Source organism: Anabrus simplex, chromosome 14 (genome assembly GCF_040414725.1).
Source record: "Anabrus simplex isolate iqAnaSimp1 chromosome 14, ASM4041472v1, whole genome shotgun sequence".
NCBI classification, from domain to species: domain Eukaryota; kingdom Metazoa; phylum Arthropoda; class Insecta; order Orthoptera; family Tettigoniidae; genus Anabrus; species Anabrus simplex.
Genome location: NC_090278.1, coordinates 32,032,676 through 32,054,581, shown reverse-complemented (window position 1 = coordinate 32,054,581; position 21,906 = coordinate 32,032,676). Strand labels below are relative to the sequence as shown.

General features: G+C 39.4%; 1 protein-coding gene across 1 annotated transcript in view; it reads right to left on the bottom strand.

Annotated features, from left to right (window-relative positions):
- The window catches only part of LOC136885394 (uncharacterized), a 682,520-nt gene that overhangs the window by 29,054 nt on the left and 631,560 nt on the right, over positions 1-21,906 (bottom strand). The window contains exon 7 of the mRNA XM_067157906.2: positions 2,957-3,111. Within this exon, the coding sequence (XP_067014007.2) occupies positions 2,957-3,111 (155 nt within the window). The remainder of the gene's footprint in view (positions 1-2,956; positions 3,112-21,906) is intronic.

The following is a 21,906-nucleotide window of genomic DNA, read 5'->3' as shown; positions in this document are numbered from 1 at the left end:
TTTATGAAAAGGCATGGTAGATTTCTTTGCTTCAATTCATCATCTACCCCTTGGAATTTCTAAAATGTACAATAAATTATGAATTCTTCTACTTTTTCCGTTTCTCCACACTATGGTGGTGTCACGAGTACGAAATTTATAGCGGATATGAATTTACACATGTTTTACGGCCGGATGCTCTTCTTCACACCACACCTCTGTCGACGGATGTATTTACTATTGCATGTTGGTTTCTGTGTGAAAAAGATTACATTGGGACCAAATGAAGTTCTTTAGATCAGCTGTACAAAAACAAGGAATGACATAATTAGGAATGAACGAAGAGACCTGCAGGTCAACCTGACCATCGAAGAAAGGCTGACTGTTGCAAGGCTGAAGTGGGTATGACACGCTAAGCAGATGCAGGTGACTCGAACACCAAGGACGTATATTGAAAAGATTGTTCCGAGACGAAGACCAATTGGACGCCCTAGAAAAAGGTGGTTAGATGGTATAAGAGGAGACCTAGAGAAGAGACAAGAAACACGGGATGCTCTAGAAAGAAAAGAAGCACACCAGGTCCGTGACAAATGGAGGCACATAGTTCTTAAATAGCCTACCCGGCGCGCTGGAAGGAATTCATGATGATGATGATGACCAATACAAATATCCCATTCCCGAATCAGACGAATTAACTAACAGTGTTGCCAACTTAGCGGATTTTCCACTAAATTTGGCGGAATTAGAAGACTGTTGGCGGAGAAATATACCATTTAGCGGATAGCGAATTTTTTTGCGGACTTCTAGATTTATTATAGCTGAATTTAGTGTTTTATCCATTTTACTTTTTTAAAAAAAATTGTACTGCAGTCTGTCTCCGAGCTAATCCGTATTTATTGTCAGGAGTTAGCAGTCACACGAGGAAAACATGTTAATTGAATTTGATGTTATGAGATCATGGTATCATAAGTTTGTAATGCGTGGGGAAAGGTTACTTATCTCTTAGTTGACGAATGACGACAGATAATGAAACTGTGAGAGAGTAGCATTTATATTTATGCTATGAAGGAAGACCGTTTAATGAACTGGCCTGTTCTGTGTGTGGCCGTTGAGGTAGGGGATTCACGTAGTTTGCACCCGGCAGTAAAACACCTACAAGATTGAGCTCGCCGGCTCGCAGGCAGGGGGTTAATCCCAGTGAAACTCACAGGTGAGTGCAGACATTTACTTTCATTATTATTATTATTATTATTATTATTATTATTATTATTATTATTATTATTATTATTATTATTATTATTATTATTATTGCTCATTATTTGATATTGGATTTTTTAGCGGAATTTTAGCGGATTTTTAGTAGTATTTAGCGGATCTTGAATATATAAGTTGGCAACACTGTTAACTAAATGCAGTCAAAATCCGCGACCCAGAAACGGATCGAACCCCAAACCCTCTCATCCGAAAGCCTCAACGCTGACCTTTCAAACAAGGGGACTGAATTTAGTCAATAATTGCAACCACAGGCTGACGTCAGGATAACAGACAGTCACGTCCTCTTCAATCCCGAGTTGAAGCTTAATGGGGCAGCATATGCTCTATTCTACTGACGCCAATGCAGAATACCCAATATTCCGGGAAATATAAGTGGGATGAAGACAAGAGAGATATATTCATGGGCTATAATGTATATAACCATTCAGTAACTGAAGTTTTTTCAAGTGGCGAGGGACATGCCACAAATAAGTGCGCCTTGCTGGGCGATGATAACGCCGCATAATCTCCAAAAGACTGTTGCATCAGTGTTTCATCTCAGAAATAAATTTGCCAACTACAAGCCTACAATAACATTCAGAAATCCATCCTTACAACACTGTCCCTTCCCAAAATATTTAGGTGTCACATTAGACAGATCCCTAACATATAAACATCATATTAACAACACAGCCGCCAAGATCAAAAGTCGGAATAATATTCTTCAAAAATTAGCCGGCACATCCTGGGGCGCAAACAACCAAGTGTTGAGATCTACTGCTCTAGCTCTTTGCAATTCAGTTTCCGAATACTGCGCTTCAACTTGGCTGAACAGTGCTCATATTGCGAAGATTGATGCTCAACTAAATCAAGCAATGCGCATTATAACTGGTTGTATTCGCTCTACAAACGTGGCCTGGCTGCCTACACTCAGTAATATTCCACCGCCTTGCTTAAGAAGGTCTGAAGCTCTTCTAAAACTGTGGAAGAAAACCAGCCAGGACTCCAACCTCCCCGTTCAGCAGGATATTACTCAACCTGCCCCTCCACGACTTAAGTCTAGATCTCCACCCTGGCGCACTGCACTTACACTGGAAGAATCTGGGTTCTCCATCACAAACGCCTGGTTACACCAATGACAGCAGTCTTCTGTTCCCAATCAACATCATGTGACTCTACCTCATGTTCAACCTCCCGGATTCCATCTACCCAGACGTCAATGGAGGACTATAAACAGGATAAAGAGTCAATCAAGGAAGATGCGGCTATACTCTTTATAAATGGGGCTGGCAGAAGTCTTCTGGGTGTAATTGTGGAGCTACCTCACAGACCATCCACCACGTAATTGCCGAGTGTCCACAGAGAGCATTTCAAGGTCCTTTGGAGGACATTCATAATGCAACTGAGGAGGCCTTACAATGGATCAATGGACTTGATTTGGAACTATAGGCTTCTGCTTGTATATATTGTGTATTTATTGTATACTTATTTATATAATCTATCTGTGCACATCATATGATAAATAATAATAAGATCCTCGGTGGAATGCCACCCGCAAATAGCAGTTTTCTACGTTCTAATGTCTTGGAATATACCTGGCTCATACTAAGATGGTCTTAATTCGGACTTAAAATCAATAACCTAATTTCAAACATTCAAATTATTTTCTAACTCTCGTACAAACCTGAACTGAAGATTTTTACCGAAATAATAATCCACTCACCCCGTCTTAGCAAAGTTTGTCCAGTAAGTGACGACAGCCTCGGCCAGTAGTTCCTCTTGTTCACTGAAATGGTGGGGTTGCTGGTCTCCACCATCAATAGGTAAACCGAATACGTACGGTAGTTCCTCGCCGTGGACACTGCGATCTAGTGTGGTCTAAAATTAACAATGCACATTTTAGTTAATAATTCGCAACTATTAAATTATACATTTATATCTCATAACATAAATAGATTAAATAACAATTACAGCTAATGTAATTATTAGGAGGGTAATGACTTTAAATTTATACAGTTTTCTAGCAATTAATATTAAATTTATATTCAGGAAAGTGTAGTGTACGACGAGGGGGTATATTGTGTCCTCTTTACTTAGGATGTCCTCGAGGATTCAGAACTGCATGATAATGTCAATGGCATTGAGAAGTACTCGTTGATAAACGGGGATAAGAAGTTACTTGCAAATTACAACATTTATTTCAAAAGGTTTTTCGTTAGTGTTTTTGTCATCGTCAATGGACTGCTCATGTAATTCCCACTCAGCTGGAGATGTCTTACTTACCCTGTAAGGGCTGACTCAGGTAGAAAGCCAATTTATGAAACGGCATGGAAAATTTCCTTGCTTCAATTCACCATCTACCGAGCTCGATAGCTGCAGTCGCTTAAGTGCGGCCAGTATCCAGTATTCGGGGGATAGTAGTTTCGAACCCCACTGTCGGCAGCCCTGAAATTGGTTTTCCGTGGTTTCCCATGTTCACACCAGGCTGCTTCCTTCCCACTCCTAGCCCTTTCCTATCCCATCGTCGCCATAAGACCTATCTGTGTCGGTCGACGTAAAGCAACTGGTAATTCACCGTCTAACCCGTGGAATTTCGAAAATTGCCGATCAATTACTAATTATTCTTCTCCTTTTACCGTTTCTACACACCCTGGTGGTGTCACAAGTACGATATGTATTGCAAATCTGAATTTATACATGTTTTACGACCGGATGCCCTTAATGACACCAAGCCTATGTCGACGGATGTATTTACTATTGCGTGTTTCTTGGAGAAAGCATTATAAAAATTTTGACAATGCAGAATCAGTCAAAGAGTTTCTGTCCAATAGATTATTTTATTGTATTCCACTCTCGATATGGAAAACGCCATTTGTGTCATTTTAAAAATATTTTGAAGGTGAAATTTGGACAGCTCTTCCTAAATACATGTTACCCGTGGTTTCGCTCGCGAGGATTTCGTAATTTGATAACACGAATCATTCCACAGTACTTCAGGAAGACATTATCTGAAAATCCCTACAGCATAAAAACTCGCCGCGAAATTGCATTTCATTACCTTAGAACCTCTTTGTAAACCACGTTTGTGGTGTTTCCTTTTGTGCCTAAGATGACCAGGCTACTGGCAGAGCTAACTCTGGAACATGCGACATGGAATTTTATATATGAAAAACAGTCCTCTCTCAAGTCGATAACAAAACATATGTGTTTCATTATTTTGAAATGAGATTCCAAATACCTATTTCCACGTCTGTAATATTTTCAGTGTTTTCAGATAAGGGTTATTCTGCCCGAAGGCAGGTCCGAACCTCCGCAGAGGTGTTCCTGAGCCGGAGTTTACGTACAGTAGGGTGGCCAGCTCCTTTCCGCTCCTCCATTCCCTTTCCCCCCCCCCCCCACCAACAGCGCGTGGCAACCCATCCAACTCCTGACCACACCCAATGTTGCTTAACTTCGGAGATCTCATGGGATCCGGTGTTTCAACACGGCTACGGCCATTGGCTTTCAGATATAAGTATCCTCATAAAAATAAATTCAACTCCTTCTTCACTTATTTCCACTCCCGTTAAGTGGCTTTTTCGAAAACAAAAAATTACATGTTCCGTTATTTTTAAAGGAGGTTCCAAATACCAATTTTTATGTCGGTAACATGTTAAGTTTTCGAGATGTATTCGTTTTAAAAATTCACTCAATTTTCACTTTTCTTAACAGCCCCGTTTAGTGGATTTTCCGAAAACAAAAGAATGCTTGTTTATTTATTTATAAAGAGGAATTCAAATACAAATTTTTACGTCTGTAACTTGTTACGTTTGTAAGATATAGTAATTTGAATAAATCACCACTTTTCACATCTTTTAATCCCTGTAAGTGGATTTTCTGAAAGCAAAAACTTACATATTTCTTCACTTTTATAGGAGATTCCTTGTACCAATTTTCACGTCTTTAAACTGTTTTTGAGAAATAGATATACTTATTTTAAAAATCACCCCCCCCCCCCCAATTACCATTAGCGATGGAGTATCCAAAAATCCTTTCTTAGTGAGCACCTACACTGTACTATACAGATGTATCTCCAAATTTCATTTCTTTATGACGTGTAGTTTTGGCCCAGCGATGATGAATCAGTGAGTCAGTCAGTTAGAACACGTTATTTCATGTATATAGCCATACATATAGATAACTACTCTGCATATTCTTGTAAAGCAATACATGCACAAGGAGAAACATCAATTTTGTCTTCCTTACAAGACTTGAAATAAGAATAACATCAACTGATCATAAGAACGCATAGCAAATTTTAATCCTTATACACATTGGAATAAGACCTGAAAGTTTCACAGAAATATGTAACAAGGAATATTTGTACACGATGAAGTGCTAAAGAATACAGAAGTGAGAATATAGCAACTGAAGAACATAAAATTATCTCTAAACGAATGAGCACTTCCTTTTAAAAATGGCGCATGCAAATTTAAGAAAGGTGGTAGTTTGAAAGTACTTAACTTGACGTAGATATATCTTATGTTTGGGGTCATTTGAAAGTTTGCATCACATTATTAACAATTCGCGACATTATCTAACAAACGTGCAGGCTGTGATGTGAAATATTGATGGATGGCAACGACTGAGAGACATATTATCAAAGAGGGGCGTTAGCGTACAGATGGTTGATGTGATCTTGCTGGCTGTGATGTGAAGTACTGGTAGATGGCCACGACTGAGAGACATATTATCAAACAGTGACGGGCGATGCGATCTTGCTGGCTGTGATGTGAAGTATTGATGGATGGCCATGACTGAGAAACATATTATCAAAAAGGTGTGTTAACTTACAGATGGTCGATGTGATCTTGCAGGCTGTGATGTGAAGTTCTGATAGATGGCCACGACTGAGAGACATATCATCAAAGAGCGGCGTTAGCGTACAGATGGTCGATGTGATATTGCTGGCTGTGATGTGAAGTATTGATGGATGGCCATGACTGAGAAACATATTATCAAAGAGGGGCGTTAGCGTACAGATTGTTGATGTGATCTTGCTGGCTGTGATGTGAAGTACTGATAGATGGCCACGACTGAGAGACATATTATCAAACAGTGACGGGCGATGCGATCTTGCTGGCTGTGACGTGAAGTATTGATGGATGGCCATGACTGAGAAACATATTATCAAAGAGCGGCGTTACAGTACAGATAGTCGATGTGATATTGCTGGCTGTGATGTGAAGTATTGATGGATGGCCATGACAGAGGCCTCATCTCATCGTACTCTAGATAACTGATTATTTCATTCGTGGTACTTTCATAGGCTCTGATTCAGTTTCCTCCTGTCGCATTGTATCCTACATTTCTTCTTCTTCCTTTCCTGCCGATGTTTCCAATTGTGTCGTATATGTGGAGTTGTCCCTTTTTACGTCCGGATGCCCTTCCTTACGCTACCCTACGTGGAGGGATGTAAACGATATTGCGTGTTTCTGTGGTGGTTATCTGAATATAAAGAGGAGAGTGCTAGTAGAAACGCAAACTCCCAGTCCCCTAACCAGAAGAATTAATCACACGCCATTAACATCTGCGACCCGCCTCGGAATCGAACCCGGGCCCCACTGGACCGGCGGACTCTACTCTGACCATTCAGCCGACGAGATGACCATTGAATCCTATACTTGTAGATTGGAAATTTCATACAGATATCTGTCTGGTACGATTTGTTAGATTCAAGTAAGCTCATCGTTATCAATTTGAGTTTTTACTTGCTAAGAGACATATTTAGGATCATTTGATTTTTACAAAAGAAAAATTGACATTTCTTGTGTTTTTTTTTTTTAGAAATAGGAAGTGTTGAATCATTTTAAACCCCAAATTGTAAATCGATACATTGGATGGAAATGGCCGAAATTTCAGTCATATCTGCCCTTAAATGTTGGGCTAAATGAGGCTATGTGTTTGAATACAACTCCTTATGAACACATTTGCCACAACTCTGGCGCTGCTCCAGCAAACATCCAGCGACAATCAGTGACTTTGAGGGAGAGATATGAGCTGATCACTTCTGCACGTCACCCACAGCATAAATACCAGCCAATTCCAAGATATCGGAAATCGAGGAAAATATTCATGATTGGAACCATGAATCGGCAGATCTCCAAAGTAGAGATGTGGTTGCCACAACAGTGGAGAAGACCATCTGAAAGCCGAACTGCAGGACTCAACGAGACTTGGCTTGTACGGCGGACACAGGCGTCTCCAGATCAAAGGCTGCCCTGGAGAAATGGCCCTTTTCAACGGCATCTGCTGAAAGTGAGTGTGGTCACTTCCTCCAAGCCAGTGCACACTTGAAGTTTTGATGGCTCAACTCTGTGGCTATTGATGTTGCTCGCCACTGGGCAGGACATGTTTGATCTTCATTAAGCTACAGTCTAGTCACTAATTTTAATGTACGTACAGGGTGCGGCATGAAACATTTAACAAAAATCGCATAGCATAGTGTAGCATTAGAGGTTTTTACCATTGTTGTCCGCAGTAATTATTCAAAGTGACTCCATTGTTATCTAAATATTTGTTTAAACCAACGAGCTAGAATAACATAGTGGGGCTTTATACCTGACATCAGCGCTCCCTGCGGAAGCAAGTTGATAAGGGGCAGCCATGTTAACGGTTGTCAAAACAAAGCTAATTGGCGCGAGAGCATATGTTGAGGTGACAGAGAGATCGTGCATGCCAATTTAATTTCCCAAGTTTTAAGGAGTGAAAATATAGATTCTCGCTTTCAAGAACGCCAGCCGTAAGCTCAGCGTATGGTTGTACTAATCGGAGTGATAAAACCAAGGATATATTGTATTTTAAGTAAGTATTACTGAATTATAGCCGATATTCCTTTTTGTAATTAAAACCCATTTTATTGTTTACACAGCGAAAGTACGGTAATTATTTGTCGGATTATGTTTCAGATTTCCTTTAAAAAACAAGGAATTAACGGAACAATGCGTTGTGAGTACGAAAAGACGTAAATGGTATCCCACTCAATTCAGTCGCTTATGCTCTATACATTTCGAAGATAAGTGCATGTATGAAACAAATATCCAACGTCGTGTACTGGCAAATGCCGTTCCAATCCTATTTAGTTTTCATTCACACTTACACAGAAAGACAATGGAGCGCCCACCACCAAGGAAACGTAAACCACGAAAAGTCACCTATTTCGGTCAAACGTACACCAAGCATGGTAAATACAGTACCGGTATTTTACTGCTATTTGTGAAATGTATGCAGCCTTTATTGTAGATGCCAGTTGCCTTGGTATTTAAAACTAGGCTACACTTCATAATGGACAACTTTCAAGGTTACCTTTCAGCTAGTAATCCCAGTATGATATGGTAATGGGAAAAACATGATATGCCCCCTATATTATAATAAATAATGACATGAAACAATTATAGTGGTACAGTACTCATGGGATGCCTCTGTGGTGTAGTGGTTAGCGTGAGTAGCTGCCACCCCCGAAAGCCCGCGTTCGATTCCCGGCCCTGCCACGAAATTTGAAAAGGGGTACGAGGGCTGGAACGTGATTCACTTAGCCTAACTTCACCTAACTTAAGGCCACGGTCGCTTCCTTCCCTATTCCTTGTCTATCTTCCCATCCCCCCATACGACCCCTGTTCAACATAGCAGGTGCGGCCGCCTACGCGAGGTACTGGCCCTCCTTCCCAGTTGTATCCCTGACCCAAAGTCTCACGCTCCAAAACACTGCCCTTGAGGTGGTAGATTCGGGATCCCTCGCTGAGTCCGTGGGAAAAACCAACCCTGGAGGGTAAACAGATTAAGAAAGAAAGACTACTCATGAGGATGCAATAGTGTTTGTTTTTTTTGCTAGGGGCTTTACGTCGCACCGACACAGATAGGTCTTATGGTGACGATGGGATAGGAACGGCCTAGGAGTTGGAAGGAAGCGGCCGTGGCCTTAATTAAGGTACAGCCCCAGCATTTGTCTGGTGTGAAAATGGGAAACCACGGAAAACCATCTTCAGGGCTGCCGATAGTGGGATTCGAACCTACTATCTCCCGGATGCAAGCTCACAGCCGCGCGCCTCTACGCGCACGGCCAACTCGCCCGGTAAATAGTTTTTTTTTAAATATGAACAGAATGATGTTGTAACCTATTGTAGGTCCCTATAATTTTAAGGCTTTCTGTCATAAATATTTATGTCCACAGTTTTTATTGTAATTTACGCTTAACCACATCAGCCAAGAAGGGTAACGCTCTTGTTTCGATTTCGAGGCCTCTTCGTATGTCACTGTGCGATGATTTCGAACTACCCTACAATCAACTGATCGTGATGTTGGCCTCGTGCCGCAATGTGAAGTGGTGGTATTCTCAGTCTCTGATTTTCAATACTTTAAGCTTTCGGCAACGGTCTTTAATTCTCCTCCAGTGATTCGTATTTCCTACACTTTTCGTCATTTAAGGGCCATGCCCCCTTGCTTGTGTGACCACAAGAAACATGGCGGACGTTCGTTCTATTAGCTTCACCCAGGCAGCGCTTCCGCCTCTCTATGTTATTCTAGCTCGTTGGTTTACACATTGATTTACGCAACTTATTTTTTAAAGCTATTTGTTCGGGACGTCGACCCATTTGGATCTTTTATCCCTACTGGCACCATATTGTACGTCTAATTGGAATGGGTAGTGTGGAATCTTGTGTGTGAGGAAAGGAAGATTAAGGACGTCACAAACAGCCAGTCCTGAGGCCAGGTATATTAATTATTACAATTAAAAAACCCTGACCCAGCTGGGAATCGAACCCGGGGCCGCCGGGTGCCAGGCGGACGCATTGTCCCCTACACCGCGTAACCGGAGTACATATATTGTTACCAAACACGTTTTGAAATTCTAGTTTCGTCAAATGCCTTAAATGCTGTTGGTTTAGAGAATTTGTAGCGAAGACTGTGTCCGGAGTGAAAAATCAAGTGACGTCACGATTTCACCCCAAATTCCTATCCGCTCGACAAAATTGTCATTAAAAGTTCACGAATGTTTGATCTGTAGTATGGTGGAACACCAACTTGCTGCTAAATAATGTTGTTTCGTATTGCTTCAAATACAGGGTTGTTTTTTAATTATTTCATAATTTATTTTAACATTCGAAAGCACCCGTTCGTAGTATTGGTTCCATTGAAAACTCAAGGAGATAAACCTCCGTAACCGTAAGTTGAGGAAAATTTAATTCCACCTCAGTTAAAAATTGTGGATTTTCAGAATCCCAATACATGCAACTAAATTTGTTAGTTCCTCCATTTAACATTAAAAAACGCTTCATCAGACTATAACATTGTTTTTTAAAAGTTAGGATAATTTTCACTTCGAATCACATATCACTCAAAGAATTCACGTGTTCGATCAGCGTCATCCTCGTTTAGGGCATGTAACAATGTGGGCTTATAAGGCTTCAGAACTGCCTGCTGTCATTTCTCGATGGATACAGTACTTTTGCATCCATCTCCTGGCCCAGGCCACAGTAAAGTGTAGCTTCCACCAAGTCCCAGCCAACATCCATGGCTGTGACAATGTGGAAGTTGCTGGAGTATGGGTAGTGCTGAATAATGACAATTCAGAGTATGACTAGTGCATCTGAGTGTTATGAAAGGTGCTGCTCATGGGGTCAGTCGTGCTGCAGTAGTACTTTCTGACCCAGTGAGGAAAGCAATGGAAAACTACCTCACTCCTCATCTTGCCTAGTATGCCTCATTTTGGTGCTGCCATTGGTTTTTGGGGTTTCCTTATAACCGCATAACCTTTGGTGGTGCTATTTGAGGATCCAACCAGCCTCTGCGCTGATGACCTAACAGACAAGGCTTCAGATCATTCATTAATTTCGGTGTCCGATCAGTATTTCCAAAAAACTACACTGCGATGGCCTTGTTGTTTCCTCTAAAATATCTTGTGATGTGCATGGGTTGTCCAAAAGGGGAAAGTTGAGTAGGTGGCTTGAGTCTTGTTCAGCACCATATTCGCATGAGGTGTCTTCGTTTGCTGCAAGGATCCCCACATTGCTTCAGTTTGGTCTTGCATCGAGGGACGTCCACACTTAAGCGGTTGAGGGACCTCCATACTAGATAAAGTATTTCAGCACCAGGAGGTAGTTCTTCCTTTGGTGACATGGCTGTGGGCAGTGAGATCCTCCATCTGTTAATACGAGATATCTCTGGTGTTCCTTCCAGCAGCAAAGTCCTACCAAGGAAGCTCTTGCGGGATCTGAGGTGAGACCTTGCAGCTTAGTGACCGTAGAGTCGATGTCGATGGTCATTATCTTACTCTGTTCTCTCGGCGTCTGCAGCAGTGGCCCTCCGGATGTTGGGTGAGGCTATTCCTATAACCGGGCACAGCTTCTGCACCGGTGTTGCTTTTAGGCATCCCGAGATTATGCTTGCAGTATCGTTGACCGCGGTATCAAACTGATTAGCATGTACTGCAGCGTTTCAAACAGGCTTCAGATGTAACATTTTTAACATTCCCTTCAGTCGGAAACTTGCAGCTCGTTTAGAAGATCTTCTTGCTGATTTCTTGGATGATTGAATGCCTGTGCAATGTATAAGTTTCTGGTAAGACCCCAATTAGAGTATGGTTCCAGTGTATGGAGAACGGGAGAAGATCCAAAGGAAAGCATCACGATTTGTTCTGGATAATTTCCGACTAAAGACCAGTGTTACAAAATTGTTGCAAACTCTGGCCTAGAAACGCTCGGGAGTAAGAAGATGAGCTGCTCGTCCAAGCGGGATGTTCCAAGCTGTGTGCGGAAAAACAGCGCGATATGACATTAGTAGACGAATAAAATAAGCGGAACTGTTAAAAGTAGGAAAGTTCATAAAAGGAAAATAAATTTAAAACTGAAGGGAAAGATTTGGGTCAAATATTCTTTTATAACTAGCGGACTTAGGAAATGGATTAAATTATCAAGGGTAATGTGTCTGAACCAAAGCACAAAAATGATCATCAATCAGGTAGAAGAAAAGGCCAGGATTAGGAAAGGAGTTAGTCAATGTTGTCCCCTATCACCGTATTTATTTAATATGTTCATTGAGAAAGCTATTCAGATCATGGAGGAGAAGACAAAGGGAATAAAAGTCAATCGTGAAAGGATACATTGTATCAGATTTGCAAATGATAACGTATTAATTAAGACTCAGAAAAAGAAATGAATAGAATGCTGAAAGACCTCTCACGCACTCTTAAAGTATGGAAATTAAAAGTAAACAAACGGAAAACGAAAGTAATGGTAGTACGAAAAAATATGGAAGAAATTCAAACCAATATAAAAATTGATGGCGTCAGAATTGATCAGGTGAAACAATTCTGTTATCTTGGTAGTATGATAAGAGAGGATAATAGATACTTCCTGGAAGTAAAGAGAATAATAGCATTGGCAAAACAGGCATTTAAGAGCAAGAAAAACAGTTTAACCAGCACACACATGAATATAGATGTCCGAAAATCCTTTGAAAATCATTTGTACGGAGTACACTTCAGTATGGAAGTGAGAGTTGGACTCTGGGTAAATTAGAAAGGAATCGACTTAAAGCTGCTGAAATGTGGATATGGCGGAAAATGACCAGAACGAGCTGGACGGAAAGAAAAACCAACCAGGAAGTCTTAAGGGAAGTTAAAGAAGAAATAAGATTTTTAAACAAAATGGAAAACAGGAAATTAAAATTTATTGGACATGTCATCAGACACAATACTTTCATCTCTAACATACTTGAAGGGAAAGTGGTGGGAAAGAAAGGGAGAGGAAGGCATAGGATGAAGTATTTGGACGACATCAAGAAGAGCTTAGCTTGTGTCAGTTACATGGAACTGAAACGAACAGCCAATGAAAGAAGAGAGTGGTTCCGTCGACAAGGATTTAGCCTTTAGAATGTTGATTGATTGATTGATTGATTGATTGATTGATTGATTGATTGATTGATTGATTGATTGATTGATTGATTGATTGATTGATTGATTGATTGATTGATTGATTGATTGATTGATTGATTGACTGAATATACGATAAATTCCCAAGTTTTTGAAATCAAATTAAAAAATGCTAGATAAACAATTGAATGGGAATCTGTTACCTGGGCGACAGCACTAAATGCAGGTCAATTATGACTGATTTGTTATTGAACCACATCCTGATTTTGTTCAGTAGACCTTGATTTAGGGCGCGATTAGTCAGCTACAGGCTATGTCTCCTCGATCCTTCCCATTTAATTTGTAGATAGCTTGCCTGAATTGTTGATGAATATAAGGGAACATTTCAATCTTTATCATTTAGATCAAGTTGTCGCCACTTCTGTAAAACAGACACACGCTGTTTTGTGGACAATTTCCTAAGCTTCTCACGCTAGCAGTGAATACACAAATGAAGCCAGTCTATCACTTGTCACTAGCAAGGCGTTCTGTTTCTATTCATTAAACAAATTTCCTTCACTGCGCACAAGTTCCGCGGTTACATCAACAGCTTACATTTAATCACTGACAATAATGTGCACCAACCTCTATTTGTACAAATGTTACAAATAAACAAATTTGTTGGATTTCTAAATGCATGACCTAACTTTCTCCTACCAAAGAATCTTTTTGTCTGTTTATGATCCATTACTCTCAGTCTCAGCCGGCTAAGTCCACTTAGTATGTGCAATATTGTTTAATATATATCCTTACGTTGGATTTTATTAAAAGTTATCTTTCTATAGATACCACATTTCAGATTAACTTGCCTCTCCTTGTTTTCTGTGACAGTTTTCACATCTCTCTTTATTTACAATTTCAACTACTTTCTCAACTTTCTCATTCTGCTTTCCACTGAACAGATCCCTCATCCCCTCATTACATCTCGGACTGCCATGTCCCAACACACAGCGGTAAGTTGTATCTCTCAAAAATGAAAAGTGACAAAAATGTAAGTATAAATAACTCTTTTAATATCACAAGAATATTATCTGCAATTGGTGGTATAACGACGAATGATAGAAATAGAGAACAATACACATAAAACATAAAAGTAACCCGCTGTATACATGGATCTTTCATGAACACATCTGCAGATATTTTTGCCTCACAGACGATTTAATAATGCAGTGCCCAAAATTGTTGCAATTAGATTCCTGAAGAAGGCCTTGTGTATTTCAAAGTATACACCCTCACGTCTGGCATATGTTCTCTCCAGAGAATCCTTCTACATTGAGGATTTAAGATACGACCTATGCCTGCCATCAACAGAAGCATACCAGAGTCTACTCCGTGAACTGCAAGGAAAATGAGAAGAAATATTTCCTGAATTTTACGCTACAGATGCTATGGTCAACAGAGAATGGATAAAAACCAATTACGCATTGGCGTTTTGCCGTTCATGGTTTTCACCACGGTATCTGCACGAGAGACATCTACCACCAACCGGATGAACTATGCGTGTGCAAACTTTGTGATAACCCATGTGACAGATATCACGTAATGACATGTAAGCGCAGAGAAATATCTCTGACAAAATTCTGTGAAAATGCTTAAGAGTATGTCCTCTAATTATGCACATTGTGCGAAATTAAATTAAATTAAATTAAAATTTTTGCAATTAGAATGTCTCAAAGAGAGCGCCTCTAGTGATATAAAAGTGTATGGGTTTACAATATCCATACTATCAAAGTTTTAGAATCAATGGAATCAAAGACAATGGACGGTGTGGTACGAGGGTTAGTCAGAATAATGATGAGTGAATTTCTTCTCAAGAAATTATGTTGGTACATTTATGCTGTGCCGTAGAGGTAAGCCGTATACGCATTTTGACCGCAGGTAATTTCGATTTCATTGATTTAGAAATTCCTGTAACTGCTGTCCAAACTGGTCTTTCTAATTTCATGATCGGTCTTAAAACAGTGGTTCCTAACTTTATTAATTTCATGGAGAAGTCTTGAGGAGAAAAGTTCACACTGAGCACTAAGTTTCACCGAGGACTTACATGACCCTGCTGTTGGGCGGTGAAAGGTAAACACTGTAGTATATCAGACATGTATAACATGCTTCATACCATTCAAAACATAATATTCTTCTTTAATTACACTAAATATATTCACTAAACAACAGAACAACATAAGGAAAGTCAACATATTTGAAAACAACCTCCAAGCAAGCATTTTAAATACATAATATATCCTTTAAATCTGGTACATAAAAGACTGTTCTAAGTTAGAAAACCATAAACACATCGTGGAATTTGGGACAACTGCAAAATAATATATGGCTCTGCGTCGAGACGAGATCTAAATTTCATTTTATTACCTGCATAAACAGGTCGTACTGAATCACATAACTACGCGTTTGTGAACGATAGAAGGATTTTATCAGTTTTATCTCTTTCTAATTTTGGAAACAAGTGGTATAAAATGTGGGATCCTTCAAGTCGAGGGAATGGCTCAATAATGTGTAATAATCGCATGTATACTTGAGCTATGTTGTGGTAGACAAAACCCTAAGTTTTATTTTAACTGCCAGCTATAAAACGGAAAATCGGAATTGCATCTCTAAAAGAATTATTACAATTACACAACGAAACAAACACATAACATAGTATAACCACGTACTTCATACATTTTTATTAAATATACTTTTATCAGTAAAATGTACTTCGTAGTCTGATTAAATATCGTCACCATCATCATATGCAGTTTCCAGCTATTGATTAAGTCTGCTTTGAACATAAATTTCTCCGTCTCTTCTTATCTTTCCACGACTGCTCCCTCTTCACTCTTCCCCACTCCTCTCCACTTCTCTGCACACACTCTTTCACTCCTTATATCCACTTATCTCTCTTGGTCATTTTTCTGTTATCTCCATTTCGTGCAACCTCCAGAGTATCCTTTCCTCTGTCCTCATCGTGTGTCAATACCATCTAAATCTAGATTCCACTGCCTGTTCTGTAGTATAACCGTTCAATGGCATGTGAGTCAGTCGTTCAGCCATTGAAGGTTATGCTAAGGTAAAGATCAACAGGAATTACTCGGAAAATACATCCAGCAGCCACAGATCAAGTTGTCATACATCTAATTGTGTATAATAACCGGAATAACTCGCTCATTCAAACAAGAAATTGGATCGATATAAAATAAGGACGGAGATTCATAAGCTCAGAACCCCATGGTCATCGGATGTTTACAATCCTGGATGTCATTTAATATATGAGCAGAGACTAGCAAGTAAAGTTTGCATTTTCAACAGCAAGAAGAAGCAAGTCTACCATATGATATTCAGGTCCAGCAATAACGCGGCGGAGGCCATGACTTGACGTTATAGGTTGAATGATCAAGAAGGCGCTGAAGAAAATAAATCGATTGTACACGTCATGAAGATAAATAAATGGTGAAGTGTTCCTTTGTATATCTCCCTAATCAGAAGAGATGACGTTATCTCAGAGCGTATTTCCTCAAATGTCAAAAACATATGGAAGAGAAGTTACAAAGGAGCGAACTTTGCAGAAGATAATCGCGGACCAATATTATTAATGTAACAATTTAATGAACTTTTGTTTTTATGAACAATTCTATTGTAATGAGAAAAATGAGATTGATGGTTGACATAATAGCGATTCACACGTCTTAAGAAGGAGTATTTGGAGTAGTAGAATTAAAAAGAAATATTGAAAGACGTATTAGGGAGATTATAATATTGTATTAAATAACGATCCAATATTTGATGTTTTAAATAAGGATAGTTTTCTGGAATGATAATGGAATATTGTATAACGCCAATATCATTGTTATTTTAAAATATAAGTTTCAGGTCCTTGGACTCACAATGAATGAAGATTATTCCCTTGATGTAATGATGAGAGCCGATATGCGGCCGTTAAGGATTAGTGCCTTTGCTGGCGAGATGTAGTGTTTACAGTGCACTATGTCTTCTGGTATGGGCTATATCAAATTTGTTACTTGCATTGACCTGTCTCAGTCTCCTCCTTGGCTTTGACAATATGAAAGTGACAGGTATGAGTGATGCTAGTAATACCATTCCTTATGCAGCCAGTCCCTGCTATGAATGGTGTGAAAATATCGCTCATAGGGCCGGTTGGTGCATGCATTTCAGTGGGCTTGGCAGACTGATATGTAACAGCAACGGCTGGCTCGGTGAGGAAAGCAACGGGAAACTACCTCACTCCTCATTTCCCTAGTACGCCTCTTCATTGACGCCTAGGCTATTTATGACAGCTGTTGGCGGAGCTGCAGAGGATCAAACCAGCCTTCGGGCTGAATACCAAACATACACATACAAGGATTAGTGTCCTAACAGGCCCGGAATGATGCTAAGATGAATGCTAAACTGAGACCGATAGAATGGAGATGAGAGCAGTGTTACGTGATCTTCACTGATAAGAACCCAAGATTTCATCTTCTTTATTCTATCTGTTGACGCATAGTGGTAGAGTAGAATTTATTTCATTTCATAATGAAGTGATATTAATTGAAACAGCTTGAGCGACCTAATGCGATCGTCGCAAGTGCCCAGTGATACTCGTGATTACAATTAAGTTTGATGTGAAGGTATTGAGATTATTTGTCCTTTGCAAGATTCAGTTCGAAGAATACGCATTTTACCGAGCTCGATAGTTGCAGTCGCTTAAGCGCGGCCAGTATCCAGTAATAAGGAGATAGTGGGTTCGAGCCCCCCTGTCAGCAGCCCCGAAGATGGTTTTCCGTGGTTTCTCATTTTCTCACCAGGCAAATGCCGGGACTGTACCTTAATTAAGGCCACGGCCAGGCCTTTCCTATCCCATCGTCGCCATAAGACCTATCTGTGTCGGTACGACGTAAAAGAAATAGCAAAAAAAAAAAAAGGAATACGCATTTTGTCGTGAGTTATCCGGAATTTCTTTATGATTACTGTGAATGTAACGAGGCGTTGTCTTCATAATTTGAATCATACTAGCACTGCATAAATATCTTAAGAAGGTCTTCTTGTGTGATAATATCATGTGCGTACATTGTACAGTTGCGAATATTTCGTGAGATCAGTGCCGTGGTGATTGAGACATGTCTTGTAATGATGGTAATATTCTTCGGATAGATGCTTGTGAATTTCTTGGGGTAAGTATTGTGAATAAGTAAGGTGCGCTTGAAGTATGGTGAAAAATATAAGAATAGGGTCGTCGATAAAGTGTTTTAATGATGAAATGGACTTATTGTAGTAAATGGATCGTTGAAAATAGGTATTATGGGAGCGTCATAAGTAATTTTTCGAGATTTTCAATGATCTTGGGATTGAGAAGTGGACTTAAGCGTTCATCGTACAAATTAAGAGAATTCGACATAGGCAAGAAGTAAAGTTATCATTAATTTTGTTGTGCAACATGTCCGAAGGTCATGAGCGGAGATCGGCATACGATCATCGAGACATTATTTTGCGGCATGATGTGGTACGGATACCGAATATTTTGAACGATTGATCATTGACAAGAAGTCTTCAACATTAAATAATCATAATATGGATGTAGTAGAGTGTCATATTAAGCAAATTATTACCACCTGGTGTAGTGTAAGTTGTGTTTGTTGTGTAGTTGCTTGTAGCATGAATCTTTGTAGATAGTAGACCTTCATGACATTCTTTCAGGAGGACAGTTCCGGCGAGACCAGATGCCGTTAATCATTTCTAGATCTTGTTGATTACGATAGTATCAGCTAGATATTGTGCATTTTTATCAGGTGGCGAACGTGAATTCCTGGGACACGCTGCTCTTATGCGATTGAATTACGCTGATAACAGGTCATTATTAGGAAACTCAAGTTGATTAGCACTTAGGCGATTGATGAGAAGAACAACAGAATGATAGGGCATTGAAAGATGAAATCTTGGATAAATGAGCGATAAAAATAAGTGAGACATTTGAGATTATTATTTTATTTTATAACGGGCGGACAATTAATAATAATGAAGTAATTGTATGAACGACACTAAACCTCCAGTAAGTCCCATGTTTAATTTCATCAAGGTAGAATTTTCAATTTAAATTAAAACTTTAATGATGGTGAAATATAACGATGTTAGCCAAAAAAGTTTGATTTCATTTCATCTGATTATTCTCCAATCACACTGCGATGTAAATATTATTGTTATTAGTTTAGTTATTATGATTTCATTAAATCGGAAGATCCTTCCAAGAAACTAACGTTTTGATATTTTCTCTTATTCAAATGAGATGTATGTTTTAGCCTTGCATAGTCAGTTGAACAATTATTTGTTGCGATAATAAGCGCCCTGCATTAAATGTCAGTAGAACTGCTTCGTTACTCATCGAATGTCTATGCCCTGGGTGGAATCTTAAGTATCACCGTTGACTCTGGCCGAGGCTTATTTACAAAACCTACGAACCCTCAACGCCCACGGAAGGACGGGTGTAGTAGTGGCTATTCTTTTACTATATCTCTAACCTTCTCATTTCTCATCTTATCTATTTCTCTCACACCTGTTCTGCTTCTTAGAAATTTCATTTCACTTGCCTGTCACAGCTCTCTGCCTCAATACCCACGTTTCTGCAGCATACATCAGAATAGGTACGTAGTACGTCCTGTATACCACTCTCAACGACATCCTTGCTCCAAACCAGGCTTCTGACACGTTCCTGATTGTCTTTCATGCTGGATTTATTCCCTTTCATTTCTTTCCTCTATGATACTTTCCAGGTACTTGAAAATCTCTGCCTTCCTGAGCTGTTGCCCACCAAGCATTATCCGTCTCACGGGTCTCACTTTCTTTCCAGTTGTGATAACGATCTCTCTCATTTTTCGATTAAATGTCATTCCATATTGTTCCATCTCATCTTCCCGTGCATCTAACTGTTCCTCGATGCCCTCTTCCTTTTCTACCCAGACTAACAGGTCATTTTCAAACATCATCACTTTCATTTCTCCTTGCAAATCTTCCTTGTGATTTTTGTCATTAACTCTAATCACTAAATTACTGATTACACACGACACCCGAAATACTGAAATGTTACTGAAATATTGTACTTTGTCTGGAAATTTTAAATGATTTTCTTTCCATCTACCTGCTTCCATTAACTTGTTGAAAGTGATTTATTTTGAGTGGGGAGTTAGTGTGAGGAAGCGTGTAAGTCAAATAAGAAAGATGAGATGTACAAATTACGAGTATATTCTTCAAACGAAATGGTCTAATTAATTCTTACTTATATAAACAATGTAATCATTTAACAGACTGTCCCTATGTGCTCTTCGTGGGAGTGGAAGCTGTCAGTGTGAAATCTCTACTACTACAAGTGGCAGCTTTCATCATAACAGATGGTCTTCCTCACCACCATACTCCCACATCCCAGATACCAAACATACCGTCGCCCGGTGTGGCCGGAGAGGACTGATATTCATTACCAAGTATCATGTGCCACCATTGTGACCACGACGAAACGTAACAATGACATTCAAATCATCTTCTCAACTCTATACTGCGTTACTCTGCAACAGATTACATTGCAGTGGGATGTATTTTCAGTATGTATTAGCTAGATTTAGATAGATTAATTTACCACCAACTGGCCTTTCACAGTTAGAAAACATTACAGAATTCTTCTTCAAAAATAAATAAATAAATAAATAAATAAATAAATAAATAAATAAATAAATAAATAAATGAATAAATAAATAAATAAATAAATAAATCAATCAATCAATCAATCAATCAATCAATCAATCAATCAATCAATCAATCAATCAATCAATCAATCAATCAATCAATCAATCAATCAATCAATCAATCAATCAATCAATCAATCAATCTTCACTTATGGCAGTCGCCTAGGTGGTAGATTCCCTATCCGTTGTTTACCTAGTCTTGTCTGAAATAATTGCAAAGAATTTGGAAATTTATTGGTAAATTATTCCAATCCCTAACTCCTGTTCCTATAATATAATATTTGTCCCATTTTTTTGCTCTTGAATTCCAATTTTATCTTCATAGTGTGATCCTACTTCCCAAGAAAACCGCCACTCAAACTTATTCGTCTTCTAATATCCTTCCATGCCATCTCTCCACTGACAGCTCGGAACATATCACTTAGGGAAGTAGTTTATCTCTTTTCTCCCAAGTCTTGCCAGCCCGATTCTTTGGAACATTTTTGTACACTTTTGTCGGAAATCACTAAGAACGCATCGAAGTGCTTTTATTTGGAATTGTTCAGTTCTCGAATCAAGTAATCCTTGTGAGGGTCCCATGCACTGGAAGTTACATGTCCTCTCCTGTACATCCTTATTCGCTGCTTAGCGTTTAACCACAACGATAGCCAGAATGATTATCAACGTCCGATGACGGATAGGACACTAGATGAAGAAGAAGAGTTTAACCCATTGCGTTCATATACCAGATATGTTCCGACATTACAATCTCTAGCTGTGTTCACTGGACCACGTTTATTTAGGTTTCCAACCATGTTCACGTATCCTTGTCCACATGTCCTTCATTCCCTTACTGTGAGAATGTCTTCTGTCCTCTGACCATGGAAGTCGAAACGCTGCTTTGACCTCATTTCCAGGTATCATACAATCCCAAATTTTTCGTAGAAAGATGTGTCTATTAATGACATCATTTTCCGTCATCTCGCTCAGACTCAAATCATCAGCCACTGCTTGGTGCCATTTAGATTT